This window comes from Podarcis tiliguerta (genome assembly GCF_965153285.1).
Source record: "Podarcis tiliguerta genome assembly, chromosome: 3".
NCBI classification, from domain to species: domain Eukaryota; kingdom Metazoa; phylum Chordata; class Lepidosauria; order Squamata; family Lacertidae; genus Podarcis; species Podarcis tiliguerta.
In genome coordinates, this window is record NC_139536.1 from 61,032,132 (window position 1) to 61,048,365 (window position 16,234).

The 16,234-nt window shown below is 43.2% G+C and overlaps 1 protein-coding gene across 1 annotated transcript in view; it reads left to right on the top strand.

Moving 5' to 3' along the window:
* Positions 1–14,890: 14,890 nt before the first annotated feature.
* The window catches only part of SGK1 (serum/glucocorticoid regulated kinase 1), a 75,424-nt gene continuing 74,080 nt past the window's right edge, over positions 14,891–16,234 (top strand). Inside the window, exon 1 of the mRNA XM_083435031.1 lies at positions 14,891–15,128. Coding sequence (XP_083291157.1) covers positions 15,060–15,128 — 69 coding nt within the window. The 5' untranslated portion in view covers positions 14,891–15,059. The remainder of the gene's footprint in view (positions 15,129–16,234) is intronic.

The window sequence follows — 16,234 nt, forward strand, 5'->3', positions numbered from 1 at the left end:
GGTGGTCCGAAGACTAGAAGTCAATTTTCCCCTTTAAGGTTTGGCTTAGTCTACACTATAGTTGCACTAAAAGGTAAAGGTAAAGGACCCCTGATAGTTAAGTCCGGTCACAAACGACTCTGGGGTTGCAGCACACATCTTGCTTTACAGGCCAAGGGAGCTGACATTTGTCCGCAGACAGTTTTTCTGGGTCATGTGGCCAGCATGACTAAGCCACTTCTGGCAAAACCAGAGCAGTGCACGGAAACGCCATTTACCTTCCCGCCAGAATGGTACCTATTTATCTACTTGCACTTTGATGTGTTTTCGAACTGCTAGGTTGGCAGGAGTAGGGACCGAGCAATGGGAGCTCACCCCGTTGTGGGGATTCAAACCTCCGACATTCCGATTGGCAAGCCCAAGGCTCAGTGGTTTACACCACAATGCTGCAATAAAGGCTTACTGGATAAGAGAACTTTGAGCAATGTGAGCTCATCTTCCAAGAGAGAGTCAGAAGAACAAATGCACTCCCCCAAAAATCCTCTCAAGAGGCAGTTTGGTAATGTGCTTACCAGTGTGAGCACAAGGTAACAATTTAACATGAAATGTTCATGCTGACTATGTCTCATTGCCGAGGCATTCTTATAGACCAGTTGACCATCCATATAATTGCTAGAGAACAATTTCTGTGAGAGGAGCACCTTTACTAAAACATCCCTAATGGAGTAATCAATATAAACCATGGAGGAATCAGTGGACTGGAAGAAATCATTGTATTCTCCCCGGTGCCCTAAGGCACAACTCTCCAAATGCAGGGGTAGTAATCTCTGAATGCCAGATGGCAAGAAGAAGAATGGACTGTTGCTTTCATGTGGTGCTGATTTGCTTCCAAGAGGCAACTGGTTGGCCACTATTTGATACAGAACATTGGACTAGTTCAGGGGTGGCCATGCTGCTCACCAGATGTTGTTGGACACCAGCTACCATCAGCACCAGCCAATATGGCAAATGGTCAGGGAAGATGGAAGTTGTAGGCCAGCAACATCTGGAAATGCTTGATTTTGTTTGTTTGTAGCAGTGCATTTATTAGTTGCAAAATGCTGGAAGAATTCTAAAGATCTAGCAAAAGAAGCATGGCGTAAGGAAGTATGAAAATTGACGGTATTGGCAGCAATAATTACCTAATAAGTATAAAAAGTGAAGGTCTTTATGCCTTGATTATTTCACCTTGCATTATTACAGTTCCATATCTTAAATATGACCCTGCAATTGGCTCAATGAGGAAGCTCCGTCAAGCCTTGGAGACTAATGGAGCAGAAATGCCTTAAGCAACAGACAACCTATCGATTCCCTCATGCATCTTTATAATGATTGTCTGTCATAAGTTATCAATATAATGAGCCCCTAAATGCCTTTCCTTTGACTTTACTGTCACAGGTCACCAAGGGTTACAGATGACCTTTCACAAAGGAGATGTCACGAAAGATTGGTAAATTGCTGCATGCAAGGCTTCTTGTTTCCCCTAAAAGGATTTAGATTTGTCACTATTCCAGTCTGAATATGCAGGTCGGGAAAATGAGCTATCCCCTTTTAGGGAAATATAAAGACACAACTTCAATTTACACTGTACCCCTGGATTCTGTTCAGTGTCAGATCCTAATCGAAAGGATGCTCCTGAACCTTTGGAAGCAGAATGACAGGAGCTGTCTGACCCCAGGTCTATAATGAAGTAAAAATCCATGCCTATACATGACATTTCCCTTCCTGTTCTATTAAGTTAGCTCACGAATTAAAATATGGTACCTTCCTTTTCAGCATGTGTAAGTCAATTCCCAAACATCAATTAAAATATAGCAACAATCAAAATCTACTTGGAGAACAGCAGATCAGAAGAAGAATAGCAGAACCAACAGAGCACAATTGAACCCCAGTTGAGACAATAAAACTGTGCCAGAGTTTTCTCAGAAGAGAAAGGAATTCTTCACTTAAAATAAAAAGACTTCAGAGGCCCTAAAAGCACAAGCATACAACTGTGCTGTTCATAATTTCCACCTACCAGACACACCACTATATTTGAAAGGGAAGGCATTATTACAGCTATTATAGATCTCATTTTGTATAACCTGAGAGGTGAATAAATTGCATAACCCTGGAAGCCTTTTCTGTAAATGACAAAAGCATGTGGCAGTGCCTCTTTTCGGCCCAGTGTTGCCAGCTGCATCATGCACGTGCTAGAATCCATTTTGTATACTAACCCTGCCTATTTCTACTGGAAACAGGGAATGAATGTGTCCGAAGACATCCAGTGTGTCTTTTACAGCCATATAGCCATAGATATCACTTTATTGCTCAATGAATATTTATCAATATTGCAGTTAGTTATATCCCACTTTGGAGGATACAAATCCTTCCACGGCAGCTTAAAAGTAACATTAAAATACTTGTTGATGCTACTGCTGTTGTTTATTTTTTAAAAACCCACAATAAATATCTATATATAAAAAGACTTGATGGTGGGTAGAGTGGCCATGTGACCTACTTTACAGAGGATAGTCCTCTGTTCCATGGGGTATCTGGTCCAAAGAGAAAGAATCATAAGAAAGGTGAGCAGCGGCCTTGAAGTTGCCCATCAGCAGTTAATTCCTAGCCAGCAGACTGAGAAGGCACACAGGCCACGGAGCTAGAGTCTTCCCCACAGTGGTGAGAAGTATTTCTACATTTTGATGCCAATTTGTGTCCTCTTTTTTGGTGGTGCCACAGAACATTGGTGGCATAAGAGCTTGCTGTGGGTGGAGGGCAGGTAGAGAGAGAGATAGTCCAGCTAGTGCAGTGCCTGAAATAATAGTAGTACAGTGGTACCTCTGGTTATGTACTTAATTCGTTCCGGAGGTCCGTTCTTAACCTGAAACTGTTCTTAACCTGAAGCACCACTTTGGCTAACAGGGCCTCCAGCTGCCACTGTGCCAACGGAGCACAATTTCTGTTCGCATCCTGAAGCAAAGTTCTTAACCCGAGGTACTATTTCTGGGTTAGCGGAGTCTGTAACCTGAAGCGTATGTAACCTGAAGCATATGTAACCCGAGGTACCACTGTAGTAGTACTAGTAGTAGTAATACCCCACCCATCTGGCTGGGCCACCCCAGCCACTTTAGGTGGCTTATAACACATATAAAAACATAATAAAATGTCAGACATTAAAAACTTCCCAATTCAGGGCTGCCTTCTAAAGATGTCTTCGAAAAGTTGTGTAGTTCTTTAGCTCTTTTGCATCTGATGGGAGGGCATTCCACAGGGTGGGCGCCACTGCCGAGAAGGCCATCTGCCTTGTTCCCTATAACTTCTCTTTTCACAATGTGGGAACTGCCAGAAGACCCTTAGAGGTGGACCTCAGTGTCCCTGCCTCCATCGCTCTTCTTGGGCCCTTCCCACAGGACAGTTTTATTAGATGGCCTTGTGTGAGCAGGAACAGGCACTGTCTTCTGTCACTAGGAACCTTCCTGTTATCGGAACAAAATGGCTATCTACCTAGTAGAGAGCTTTGCACTAATGAGAGCTATCTATGAATAAGCGCAGGTGGAAATATTGTAGGAAGAAGGTTATCGCCATGGTAACTACTTAAAACTACTTGAAATGCCCATGCATTATCTCATGCATGAAAGTGAGTTGTCTGGGGGCACAGCAAATGACATTTTAATAAGCACCAGTATAAGTGTGTCCACTGAGTATAATATAATTTTCAGATATGGCTTGTATTGCATTGCAATACAGGATGTATTAACAGATCAAACAGGATTTCCCAATTGTAACTTCTAGTTGGCCAGATCTGAAACTTCGAGATCAGCAACCTATTCCTTCTTGTACACTAATACTCTGCAGACAGATGTAGTGGACCATCAACTCATTATCTGTGACCCAGATGTTAAAAATAAAAATAAAGAGGAACATTACTTTTGTGGAAACCAACTGATATTTTTCCAAGAGACAATCATACAATTTTTTAAAGGCCCACAAACCTTGCAATAAAAGATTTGGATAGCCTAAGGTATTTTCTCTCTTATTTATGATATATATTCCTCTCCCAAATCAACTCCTTTCAACTTTCACCAGACAACACCTCAAGCTTTTGTCCAGTGAAATGTCAACAGTTCATACTATTGTCAAATTAGAGGTCTTATAGCATTTTCATTACAATCAAACAGTGTATAAATGTTGTGAAATGAATGAACGAATGAACGAATGTTTTCTTGCAAACAGGGAATGCATGCAAGGAACATTTCGCGTCTGAGATATTATGATAGTTGTATTTTCAGAAGAGGAAGAAAACAACAAGAAAATTATGTTTATTCTGTGCTCTAATGTTCCATATTCTGGTGATTGGCTATCTGAAGAAAGTGCTGTGTAGGCAAGATTGATGGCAGACAGATCAATGGTGTCCGTGTGCAGTTCCCTGTGATTTTCTTCTAATTCTCCTGCATCCTATATACCTCTTCATTTCCCCAGTTTTGCTCCCCGTGTGGAACCTGTCCACCTTTTGCTGACATCACTACCTTAGGCCTCACTTTCCTTGTCCTGCTTCCAGTCTATCTAAACTTTGAGTGGCTTTTGCACACTCAGACATACATTATTACACCCCTAGCTCCAGTCTGCCCATTTGAGGAAGCCCTGTGTTTATCTGATCTCATTCCAAAAATGCTGCACTGGGAGAAAGCAATCTTAGACCTCTTTTTTCACCTCAGATCTCACACTCTAAAGCCTTAAATTATATTCCTTGCCATTGTGGGGACCATCCCATTTCACAGAAGCTGCTTTCACCTTGCTTAACTCTGCCAGGAAAGGTAGCATTTTAAAATGACTCACTGTGACTAAAGACAAACAATAATTTGAAAGAAAGATGAAAGTAGTTTGAGTGAGACATCTCTCCCCCCTCTCAAATTCCTTTTGTCCCACAACCTGTTTGCCAGAGGTGAAACTGTGCACAGCACCAACAGTGAGTCTCTTGTAACTTTTCAGTTTTTTGGAAAGCTATTGTCATTCTCCAGACTTACACATTTCAAGATTCAGAACCAGTCCACACGGACTCATTTCTGTGAAAGTGAAAGACATCCGATGGTGGTAGAGAGACTTCAATAAAAGAACATTGGCTTGAAAGGGAAAACAATGGAAAAGTGCATGGCCCAGAAATGCAAATTTTAAAGCTATCGAAATTTGATGTATCCCATGACATTTCACAAGGATTTGGCAAATGTGGAGAAAGCATTTAAAACATCAAATGTCTATTTATCTTTTGCTCTTCTGCCTTCATCTGTTGTACATGAGAGCATTTCCACTCTCCGTTTTTATACTGTGGGAGTCACACAGTACAAACACCAGTTCTGCAAAGGTTTGCAAAGGCTCTGTGGGGAAACATTTGGTAATTAAAATGGAAAGATATACAGCACCAAAGATGTGCACAGTATGAATACACAGCAGAAGCCTCTGATAGGAAAGTCATTTTTTTTCTGCTGGAACAATTATGCCACAATCAAAGCTTTGCTACAAATGAAACTGCAATTCCCTAATTGCAAATCTGAAACAATTAGTGACTTTCACTTTACTGCAGGAAAAATGGACTTCAGCATAAACGCTAAGGCAGGAAAACGGAGCAGCTCATTGAGAACGAAATAACATTGCCAAGTCTCACATAGCCATTTCACACACACCACCCCCCCAAGAAATGTGACCTGAGCCATTCAGATTAGAGAAGCTGGTTGTCAGCCAGGAATATAGCTCAGTTCTTATAGGTGGACATCTTCCATTGTTGTGTATAGCGGGGGTGCGGGGGGGGGGGGACTCTGGACTGTGTGCAGGGCTGTTTCTTCCTTAGCCAATAATGGGAACCTCACATGTACAAAGCGCTTGGGAAGACAATCTATAAAATGTAGTCCATTTCTCCTTTTGGAACTCGACAATTTATGCTTGCCAAGCCAAATTTTCAGCAAAGGATGCCCAGGGTTTGCACATAAGCCATCACCAATGAATGAAGCATTGCCAGCATCATCTCATCTCACCTTGTCTTTCAAAGCAGGTGCTGCAGGCATTTGGTCTCTTCAACAGACTCTTCGAGTGCTATTGCCTGATAGGAGGGAAGTTTGCATGGTCTCCCATCCCAGGTCATCCTTCGCATGTGAGTGAAACATCTTTATGCTGGAATTTGAGAGGACCCCCCAGTAAAGCAAGGACAACAATGTTGTTTTCCAGCCCTTCATATCACAGATAGTTCCTAAGAGTTGTGTGTGATAATAAAGGGCCAAATGGTTTCTTCTGGGTAGGCCAATCCTCTCAATATGCATAAAAGATACTTTATGATGAGCATACAGTATTCCCATAAACTCTGTGATCTAGCCATATTTTACTGCGCCTGTGCATCGTGGGTGGGAAACATTGCGTGTGAATAAATCTGGGATTTATTCAATGCATTTGCCTCCATCTGGAATCACTATTCCATTTGTATTATGTTCCAGAAGATGCCAGCTAGCTGATCACCATCACTTACTCAATTGTATTCACACCTCTTCAATTGTGAATCTTTGTTACCAGTCTGTGTTATTCTTGCAATTTTGCTTCTCTTCCTCTGAGACAAATGTTTCTTAAAGCATTTTTGCCCACTTTGGAATAATTTATGAGTAGTTTCCTCCCCCCCCCCCCAAATTCCCTGCATGTTCTTATTTAAATGATAATTGGAGAATGCTTGCAATGTTGATGACACTGAAAAACCATTTTTTTAAAAAAACCCCAATAAATTTTTAATATATGCGAGTATGCCTCTAATTTGGGGAAAACCCAAACTATCTCCCACATGGATATTTACTGAAGTTCCAGTTACTGATGTGAAATTTTTGTGAAAATTCATTTATGAGTCTCTAGGTTCCCATAGATAAAGTCTCACCACTGGGTTTACAAACCCAGAACTAATTTATTATTCTTTCATCTCTCTCTTGCCCTCCTCATAGACTGCCCCCTTTCCGTCTTCACTGCCTCCCATTCCTCAGTCTGTAAGCCTTTTCTGGTATGAATTATTTTCCCTATCCATATTTGTTCCCACTCCTCTAGCAGTGCCCTGGGATATTTCTCCAATGCCCTTTTGCCCCGCCTTTTATGCAGCACAAAGTTATAAGTATAGAAATACTGACACCATACTTATATCAAATTGTTCCTAATACATTTTTGAATCGTTGTTCATTTGTTGTTCAGTTGACAAGTTCTGAGTCACTTTGGAGACAATTTTGTGGGGAAATGGCATAGAAGTTCACACATGATGAAGAAGATGTCCAAAGGAGGGCATCAACCAAGATGATGAAAATCATGGAAACCAAGTCTCATAAAAGGATTGGCTGAAAGAGCTAAGTATGTTTACCTTGGAGAAGAGAAGATTAAGGAGAGGCATGATAGTAGTCTTCAAATACCTGAATGGCTGTAATGTAGATGATGGCATTGTTCTCTGTTGCTCCGGAGAGCATGGTTAGACCCAACGGGTGGCAATGGCAGGAAAGCAAATTTTAGCTAAACATGAGAAACTTCCTAACAGTGGGGCCTTTTTGACAGTGGAGCAGAATGCATTGGAAAGTGATAGGTTCTCCTCTCTTGGATGTGTTTCAGCAAAGGGTAGACATGCATCTGTTAGAGATGCTCTAGCTGAATCTTGCACTGTAGACCCAGTATTCAGCAAGGGCTTAGGTACATTCAAAGCACATTCTTTCTCTCAAAGAATTATGGGCACCGTAGTTCAGCCACCACAGGGTTATGGTTCCCACCAACCCTTAACAAACAGGGGGAATATGCTTCAAATGTCCTTTAAGGGAACAGCGTATACCCTCACAACTCCATAATTCTATAGAATGTCATCTGTTCTTCGTCTATTTGAGGGTTAAGCTCCGGCTCTGAAAACAGATGTTGAGGTTAAGTTCTGGAGAGCACAGCTATAAATTAAGCCTGGAGATATATTTGTCCCTCTCAGCACGAGATGTTCAACAATGTTAGATCACCCCCCCACACAGCATCCCCGACCCTGCTACCTGTAGCCAAACTATAAATGGATTTGGTTTGATTTCCTAGCTCTCATGTGGAAGACGATTAGCATCTAGATCAGTAACTATTATCCTGCAATAACAATAAAATGCTGCCTTATAATGCCTTGCTTCCTATCTCCTCAGTTACAGCCACCTGTTCTTTGGGGGGTTTTTTATACCCACCTGTGATTTGTTATCCACAATGAAAATCTCATTGATGCTCAACTGCGCAACACAGACTGATGGTGTACTCACAGTAGTAAACAAATGCACTTGAACTGTGGAAGGCTGAACTGAGAGAGAACTCATTTAACATCAGAATTGATAGCCTACAACCTGTATAAGGTAGGATCTAGTAATCTAATAGAACTGCTATTGAATGAAGTTCCTTGTGTGAATGGATCTCAGAAACAAAAAGAAAAAGACTTCAGGAGAGTGGGAGGGTGGGTGGGGGAGATTAATAAACTTTCTGAATAAATATCCGCTCCTGCTTTTACGTTTATCCCCGGCTGATCAGTCTAGATAGAGCAAAGAAATGTAATTAGCAGCCTGAGATAATAATGACCTTTCATTACCTTGCCTCTCTAAGCAAGGCCATAGAGGATGTATTTAGACATAATTAGAACAGCACAACCCCCTGAGTTCCAGAGAAGCTTAATCTAGTCTTCTTCCCAGGATGCACTTGGCATTCTGTGCTTCAACATAAAATCCACATTTGGTGCCCATATAGAAGCCAAACTCATGCAATTGGTACAGCAGCTACAGATCGTGGGGGCGGCTCGATTCAAATCATTTATCCCAAGGGCAGCATTTGAGCAGATGGTAAGAAATAGTATGGCAACCAGAATGGTGGCAACCTCCACTGTCAGAGCCAAATTGCTGGGGATGTCATGCAAGGAGAACGTTGTTGCTCTCTGAATCTGCTTGTGGGCTTCCCATAGGTGGCTGGCTGGCTGGCTACTGTGAGAACAGGATGCTCAACTACGTGGGCCTTTGGACTGAACATCCAGGACTTTTCTTACGTTTTTCATTGACATAATGCAAACTAAAATAAAGGGGGTTATAGGTTCAAAGGGTGCAAAAAGGATAGGCACACAGGAGCTGGACTTAGTGCTGGTTCCAGGCTTGGAGGAAACTTTAGGCAATATGGCCTCTGGGCCACTCCTCCTCCTTGCTGATGTCACCTCTGCCCCTTTGCTTGTCCTCTCCCTTTGTAGTTTATCCACACAGCCAGGAGAAGGCAAGCAGAGGTTCTTCCTCATCCTCCTTCTTGCTCCTCTCACTGTTCGCTTGCTTAGAGGAGGTGCCCAGCGACAGCAATGAGGAGGAACTGCGAGGCTGAAGAGCACCAGCAGTTGACAGCAGGCCTCCTGCTGGGGTGAGAGCAAAAGAAGGTGCCAGAGATGCCAGCCTCTGTTGCTAGCCATGGCCAGACTTCCTAGCTCCTTGCAGTCCCTCTGTAGCTTCTGGGAATCCAACAAGTTGCTTACAGCATGAAAGTCTCTTCTCCCACGTATTGCATGATGCAGACCTGATTTCTACTAAAACTGGGACAGTTGAAGAATCGGACGTCTTCAGGTGTGGAGAGATAGGATCAGTGGCAATCCTGGCAGCTCCCTACATCATCTTGCCATGTTGTACAAGGGCTTTGACTTTTCCCCTTTCGTAAGTAAGGAACAAAGCTCTGCTGAAGCTCTTGCACAACATGGCAAGGTGATCTCTGACCCCCACTTCACACGGCAGGAAGGCTGCAGTCAAAGCAGGCCAATGGTGCTTCCGTTTGCTGCCCCCCCCCCTTTCAGACATAAAGAAGCAGATGCTGGCAATCACAGTGAGGTGACTCTTGGCATTCATTGGCATCTTCCTGAGTTTGGGGGTGGAGAGCATGCACAAACATTATCTGAGATTGTTGGCCTTCCTGTATAAATGGCAACATGCAGCAAGTCTCAACATTTACTGCAATGTACACATCTGCTCAATGTTCAGCGTGGGTGAATGAGTGGGTGCGTCAATGCAGATCGCTACATTGCACACACGCTGCACAATTTTAGATCAAGATGAAGCTCTGGAGAGAAGCCCTAGATCCCCTCTGGGCAAAGTTCATGTTTCATCATCACTACAGAAACAGGAAAAACCAGAGTCCTGAGGCTGCTCCACAACAACCCAGATTTTGCACATGGCAGCTCTTTCCTCTGCTAACCCCTCCAGACACAAAGCGGCCTCCAAGGCTTACAACTCTGGAAATTCCCTCCTGTTCCCCTTCCTCTTTGCTGAGAGTGCTGGAGGAGTTGTCATTTCAAAATGGCACCACACCTCTGTTTACTTCTGCCTGCCAACTTGATATGTTAAGTGACACTTTCCAGAAATTTGTCAACATTGAAAGGGATGGGTGTTAAGAAGACATGCTTTCAAAATCACGGGAACGGCAGGGAACACCAGCAGGGAATGGCACAGTTTAATGCTTCTAAGCTCTTTCATGCAAGTGCGTGTGTGTGTGTGTGCGTGCACACACACACACACACACACTGCAATGAAGACCCAAAAACAATATTATGGGTATATTATGTTTTATAAGGCAATCACAAAAGGGGGTATGTGCAAGCATGGGGACTGGCTTGCCACCTGAGTCCTGACACAGTGCCATCCAAGTACCTATCATAGCTATCCAGCCATAAAGGCCAGCTGAGGGCAATGAGTTTTCAGCCTCCATTGACTCTAGCTGCTGTTCAATAAAGTCTTCCCCATCCCACAACCTCTTGAGCTGGCTGGCAAAAAAGAGGTTGGGGGGGTGAGCATGCCTTCACCCTGCAGGTGACTTGAGGTGCTCACCAAATTTAGCCAGTGGAGGCTGATCCACCAGGGTGAATGCCAGCCCATTCCTGCCTACTTTTTTATTTACAAGCAGCCCAAGTGATGGCACCACCCACCAACTTCCTCCTTGCTAGTGTCAGTATTGCTCTCATAGAACTTAGTAGGCAGGAGGATTGGGATGAAACTTTTGTCTGTCATTGGCTCTGGCTCCAGATGCACTTGCTGTCGGTCTCTCTGCCTTCTGCCTGCAAGACCCAATGGGCACCAGGCACCACCGGTGATGTCCTTTGCCAAGAACGCTCAGGTGCTGTTGTAAGAATATTCTTACTGCTCCTCCATTGTAGAATTTCCAGGTTGGCAGAAAGAGAGAGTGAATGGGGGAGGCTTTGGTGGAGACTTATGGACATTTTCTGATGATCTGCTTAGATATGTACAGGTTGAGCAGGTATGAGGAAAGCACATGTGTCAGCATTGCTCGTTCCAATGCAGCATCAGTGATCCTGGAAACCAAAACTAGCTTGCCAGCTAAACTGCATCTCTAAATTCTTCTGCTTTCAACTTCTTTGCATACATCACCACCAAAAATGGCTCTCATGCCTTTTTCTAACCTGCCACATACTACAGAATGTGAAAAAGCTGTGTTTCCCCACAATTTCTCAACTCTTTAATATTTAGGAGTCCTAACGATTGACCGTTCACAGTCATTACAATTTTCCCTTTTGTACTTGTTTTGTTTTTTCTTTTGAAAATCGGGTTCCCCCGCCTGCACAGGTTGGAAGCACTTTCTGCTAAGCCACTACTGGATACAATTTCTATATTTATTATATTCAAAATAGGCCCAGCAGGATATAAATTGCTCCCCCTATACACATTGCAACAAAAACTTCCCTATAGTGTGCAAACTACACTGGGACGGAGGAGAGCTTATTTTCAGATATTTATGTATAAGTTATTACCCTCTCTATATATGTGCATTTGTATCCTACGTTTCTTCCAAGGAGATCAAGTTGACTTAGTTTCTCCTCCTGCTGCCAGTTTTATCCTCATAACAATCCTGTGAGGTAGGTTGGACTGAGAAATGGTGACCATGATGTCTCCTTGGCAGAAGCCCTATTCAAGCATTTCCGTACATGTAATGCTCTCTCCCCGCTCCCCCATGTAGTTCCAATTTCATGAAGGGAAAAGAGCAGGGGTTAGCCCCACCCCCTCTGTGGTGTCACCATCAAGGGCTTTATTGCTCTCTACGTTGGGGACTGAACTTCTCCAATGAAACACAAGAGTTTATAAAGTTGTCTTTCGCCAAGTCAGAAAGTGGCTTTCCAAGATTTCAGGCAGGAGACATTCCTCAACTACCTGGAGATGTTGGAGATTGAACCATGGACCTTCTGAACACAAAGTGAGTGCTCTGCCACTGAGCTACAGCCCTTCCTCACTGAACTATGGTCTTCCTTGCTTGAGTCTGTCTCAGCTCCCCACATGATTTAGAACTCTGAAGCATTAGGAGGAACATCTGAATAGGACAATTGGGTGATTTCACATGTATCTCTTGTTTGTTTTTTAAACAAAATTTAGTGAAGCTTCTGTTGATGAAGTGATAAAACCAGGTTTGGTTGGGTTTCAGAAATGGTGGGAGGGGGAGAAAAGACTGTGATATCAAAGCAAGAGGAAGCAGGGCAACAGCCATGGTGAGAGGCATGAACAAGGGGCATGATCAATAGGGTGTTAAATGAGGTATTAATTTTCTCAGGAACAGAGTGTGAAGTGAAAATTTATACTCCAGGCATGGGTCAATAGCAATTTGTCTAGTCAACTGTCAAAAGCAACAATTGCCTGCAGAAGACCAAACAAGGAAGATTGTGCAAAGAGGAAGAGGACTGGGTTTTTCTTCATTTCCAAATACAGTAGTTCATGTCCTACATATAATTGACCTGTGTGTTCAGACAAGCTGCCAAAAATTATTTGTGGACTTTGGTGGACTTATTTGCAAGGTCAACATTAGGACAGGTCATGCAGCAAAGAACAAAGCTACACTTACCATTCACTTTATTTCAACGTGGAAATCACTTGAATCACTGTGCTGGTCTGGATATACCCTATTGAATGTGATGTGTGGAATTTTCCTAACCTTTCTGGTGATGCTTTCCCTCCAAGTCACTTCAGAATAGGTGTCTTCCAGTGGTGACATAGCTGGCCTGGCTGGCTAATAAAGTGTGGTAGCGTGTAGCAAAATATAAGGAAGAAATAAAAAGTAAGAATAAATTCAACAGGCTTTTGTTGAAGAGAGGGATTGTAGTGGCATGTAGAGCAGATATTCATAAAATAGTAAGAAATGACACCACCACATCCATGAAGTATCACTAAGGATATGTGGTATATAATTAATATGCTAATAGGAGCACTGAATCTGTTCAGGAAACAAGCAGAACGAGTAAAGAAATTCTTCTATAGAGGTACAAAATTATGTTAAGCTACAGGGGGAAAATAACTGCAAGAGGCAGATCAAAGCTTTGTCTGTCGCAGAACACATTAGAGATCTCAAAAATAACTGAATGTTATGGGGGCAAGGGAGTAGTTTATTGTGCAGTTTGGTCATAAGCACATATACTCAGAAATACGTCCCACTGGCTTTAAACAGATGTGCTACTAAGTGTGCATGTTATTGCAGATTTGAGATAGGAGATATAAGCTGTGTGCACACCAAACCTTTAAAGCACATTTATAGAATTAACACACACACGAAATAATTATGGGAATTGTAGTTTACCCATCACATACCTACAGTTCCTAGAACTGTTAACCACAGTTCCCAAAATTCTTTGCGAAAGGGGAGAAAAAGTGCTTTAAATGTGCTAAAGGTTTGGTTCTATAATAGGCTTTATTCAAAAGGATGCCCGTGAATCACATTCTCCAAGTAGGGAAAATGTAACACCCTCAGAGCCGAAGCATCTTATCTTGCACGATAAATATGCATTCACGATTAAAAAATGGACTATCCAAAAAGCTGCTGTGTGAGGGTACAGTCTGTTACTCAGTGAGGAGAGGAAAACCTTCTGCACATGCTTAGAGATTCTTAATTTCTTTGTGATCATTTCGTATATACTCTGCTTTGAGGTAGGGTTGGGTGGATGTTTACAATCAAGTGATATATATATATTTCTGAAATATATAACATATTCCAGGACTACCTTAATGTTGAAAAGGAACTTGGAGGCTTGTGAGAAATTAAGCCCAGCAGAAACACATCAGATGCATTAAGCATGTCTCTTCTGGTTCCTATCCCTGCAGAAAATGTGGAGGGGGCGGTGTATGATCATATTTTTCTTAGAGCATCCTATATGTACCCCTAGTAGTTTGCTCCCCTGCATTTTATCTTGCCACCACAAATCAAGCAAGCAAGAGCAAAACACCACCACTCTTACCATCCTTTGAAAATTTAGTTACGGTATTGTTGTTGTTTCAAATTAATGTCGTCTATTGTGCTTACAAGGCTGGTATGTTCTCGTCGAAGATAGTCTCCTTCGCCTGTCTGTATTGAGACGGCTCTGTTGTAATGCGAGAGCTGCCAGTATCATTTTCCCCTGGGGGAAACAGATTGCCTTGTGCTCCTTCTGTGCCCTGAGCTCTCCCCCCCCCCCCCATCCTTTGCACTTATTTCTGCTCCGCTGCCGCTTCCTGTGCATCTCTCTCTCCCCCCACTCCACCCCGCTGCTGCTGTTGAACTGCATCTCCCTCTGGAACTTGCACAAACCATCTCTCTCCTCCCAAACAGCAGTGAATCACACCATCACCTGAAGAAGAGCAATCGCCTGCCTGCCTGCCTGTCTGCTTTTGCTTAGGAGGCTTTCAGGAACCACACCGCGTAAAGCGAAGCCAGGTCCTCCCCCCCCCCCTCCCCTGCATCTCATCCCCAGCTGATTGGCTAACTGTCTCTGGATTCTATAGCGGCTCCTTTGATGTGCATGTATATGGAACGTTCTTTTTAAGCACAACTGGGGAGGGGGGAGAGCTAGTCAGCAACAGCTGCTGCCGAGGCTGCAGTAGCCAGTGCAGCAGAATGAATGTGTAAGAGGAGATAAGTCGCCTGAGCCCAGCCTGTGCTTCTCCTGCCCTGCTCTGTCTTCATTCACCGGCTGCAGGAGGGACGCTGAGCGAAACAGATGCGCTGTTAGCGAAAGGGAGTCCTGCCCTGGATCTATCGCTGTGTGTCCGCCTCCCTCGAGGAAAATGGTCAACAAAGACATGAATGGATTCCCAGTCAAGAAGTGTTCCGCTTTTCAGTTCTTTAAAAAGAGGGTAAGGATGCTCTCTGAGCACATGCTGTTTTTTGTTTTTTTTTAATTGATGTGATCATTTACTGTGATGCCAAAAGAGAGAGAGAGACGCGGGAGCATTAGGAGTGTGTCTGTGTGTGTTTAAGAGCGAACCGCCAGTATGGATAGCATGCAAAACTATGGTCATTTTTTTCACAGTGGCGTAATTGTACCAATTTCAAACAGAAAGTGCATTTTGGGCGATGATTGTGGCATTACGTAAATGCTGTTTGGTGAGGAATGTGTTGCTACTACTCACAGACCTCTGTCTAGCACCCAGAACAAGGCACTATCTGGAGGGAGGTGTGTGCATTAGCAGAGAAGGACCAGAGGTATATATATAGAGAGAGAGAGCCAAGTGGTTTTGATTCTTGTTTCAAAGGTTATTGGCCACAATAGCTAAAAGGAACTTCCATGTACAGGAGCAGTATATCTCTGAATACCAAATGCCGGGGACTAACAACAGGAGAGAACTGTTGTGCTATTCCCAGGGGTATCTAGCTGTCCACTGATGGAAGCAAAGCACTAGGCTAGATAAACCATTGAGATAACCTAGAGGGACTTTTCTGATATTCTGAAGTTGTCTAATTAACTGTTAACGCTCTTTGGCAAATCTGTTTGTTTTTTTCTCCTCCCTCTCAATTTCCCATCTTGGGGTGGTAGGGTGGTGGAAATGCTCTGTGACCTACTTTAATTCCTCCATCTGTAAAATGGGGGCATATGCCCTGAAATGTAGAATTATAAAGGTGAGATCTGACAGGTGAAAATATAGGAAAGCATTATGCACATTAATACAATACAATAATATGTAGCTATAGCGATGAGAACTGAGTGCCAGTAGGATCCCACTCTGTGTCTCCCTCTCTCTTGTCCACTTCACCTGCTGGCTACAGCCCATTCATTCACACCTAGCAAAGTGCTGCATTATATCACCTCCATTCATTGCTTTGTGCTAAGATGTTTGCAGGTTCAGCAAAACTATGGCACCACCTATAATCTACCCAGTAACCCACAGCCGACTGAATAGCAATAAGAGCAGAGGCAGAGAAGAAGCATCAGGCAGGCACTTGCTGTGCAAGACAATGACAG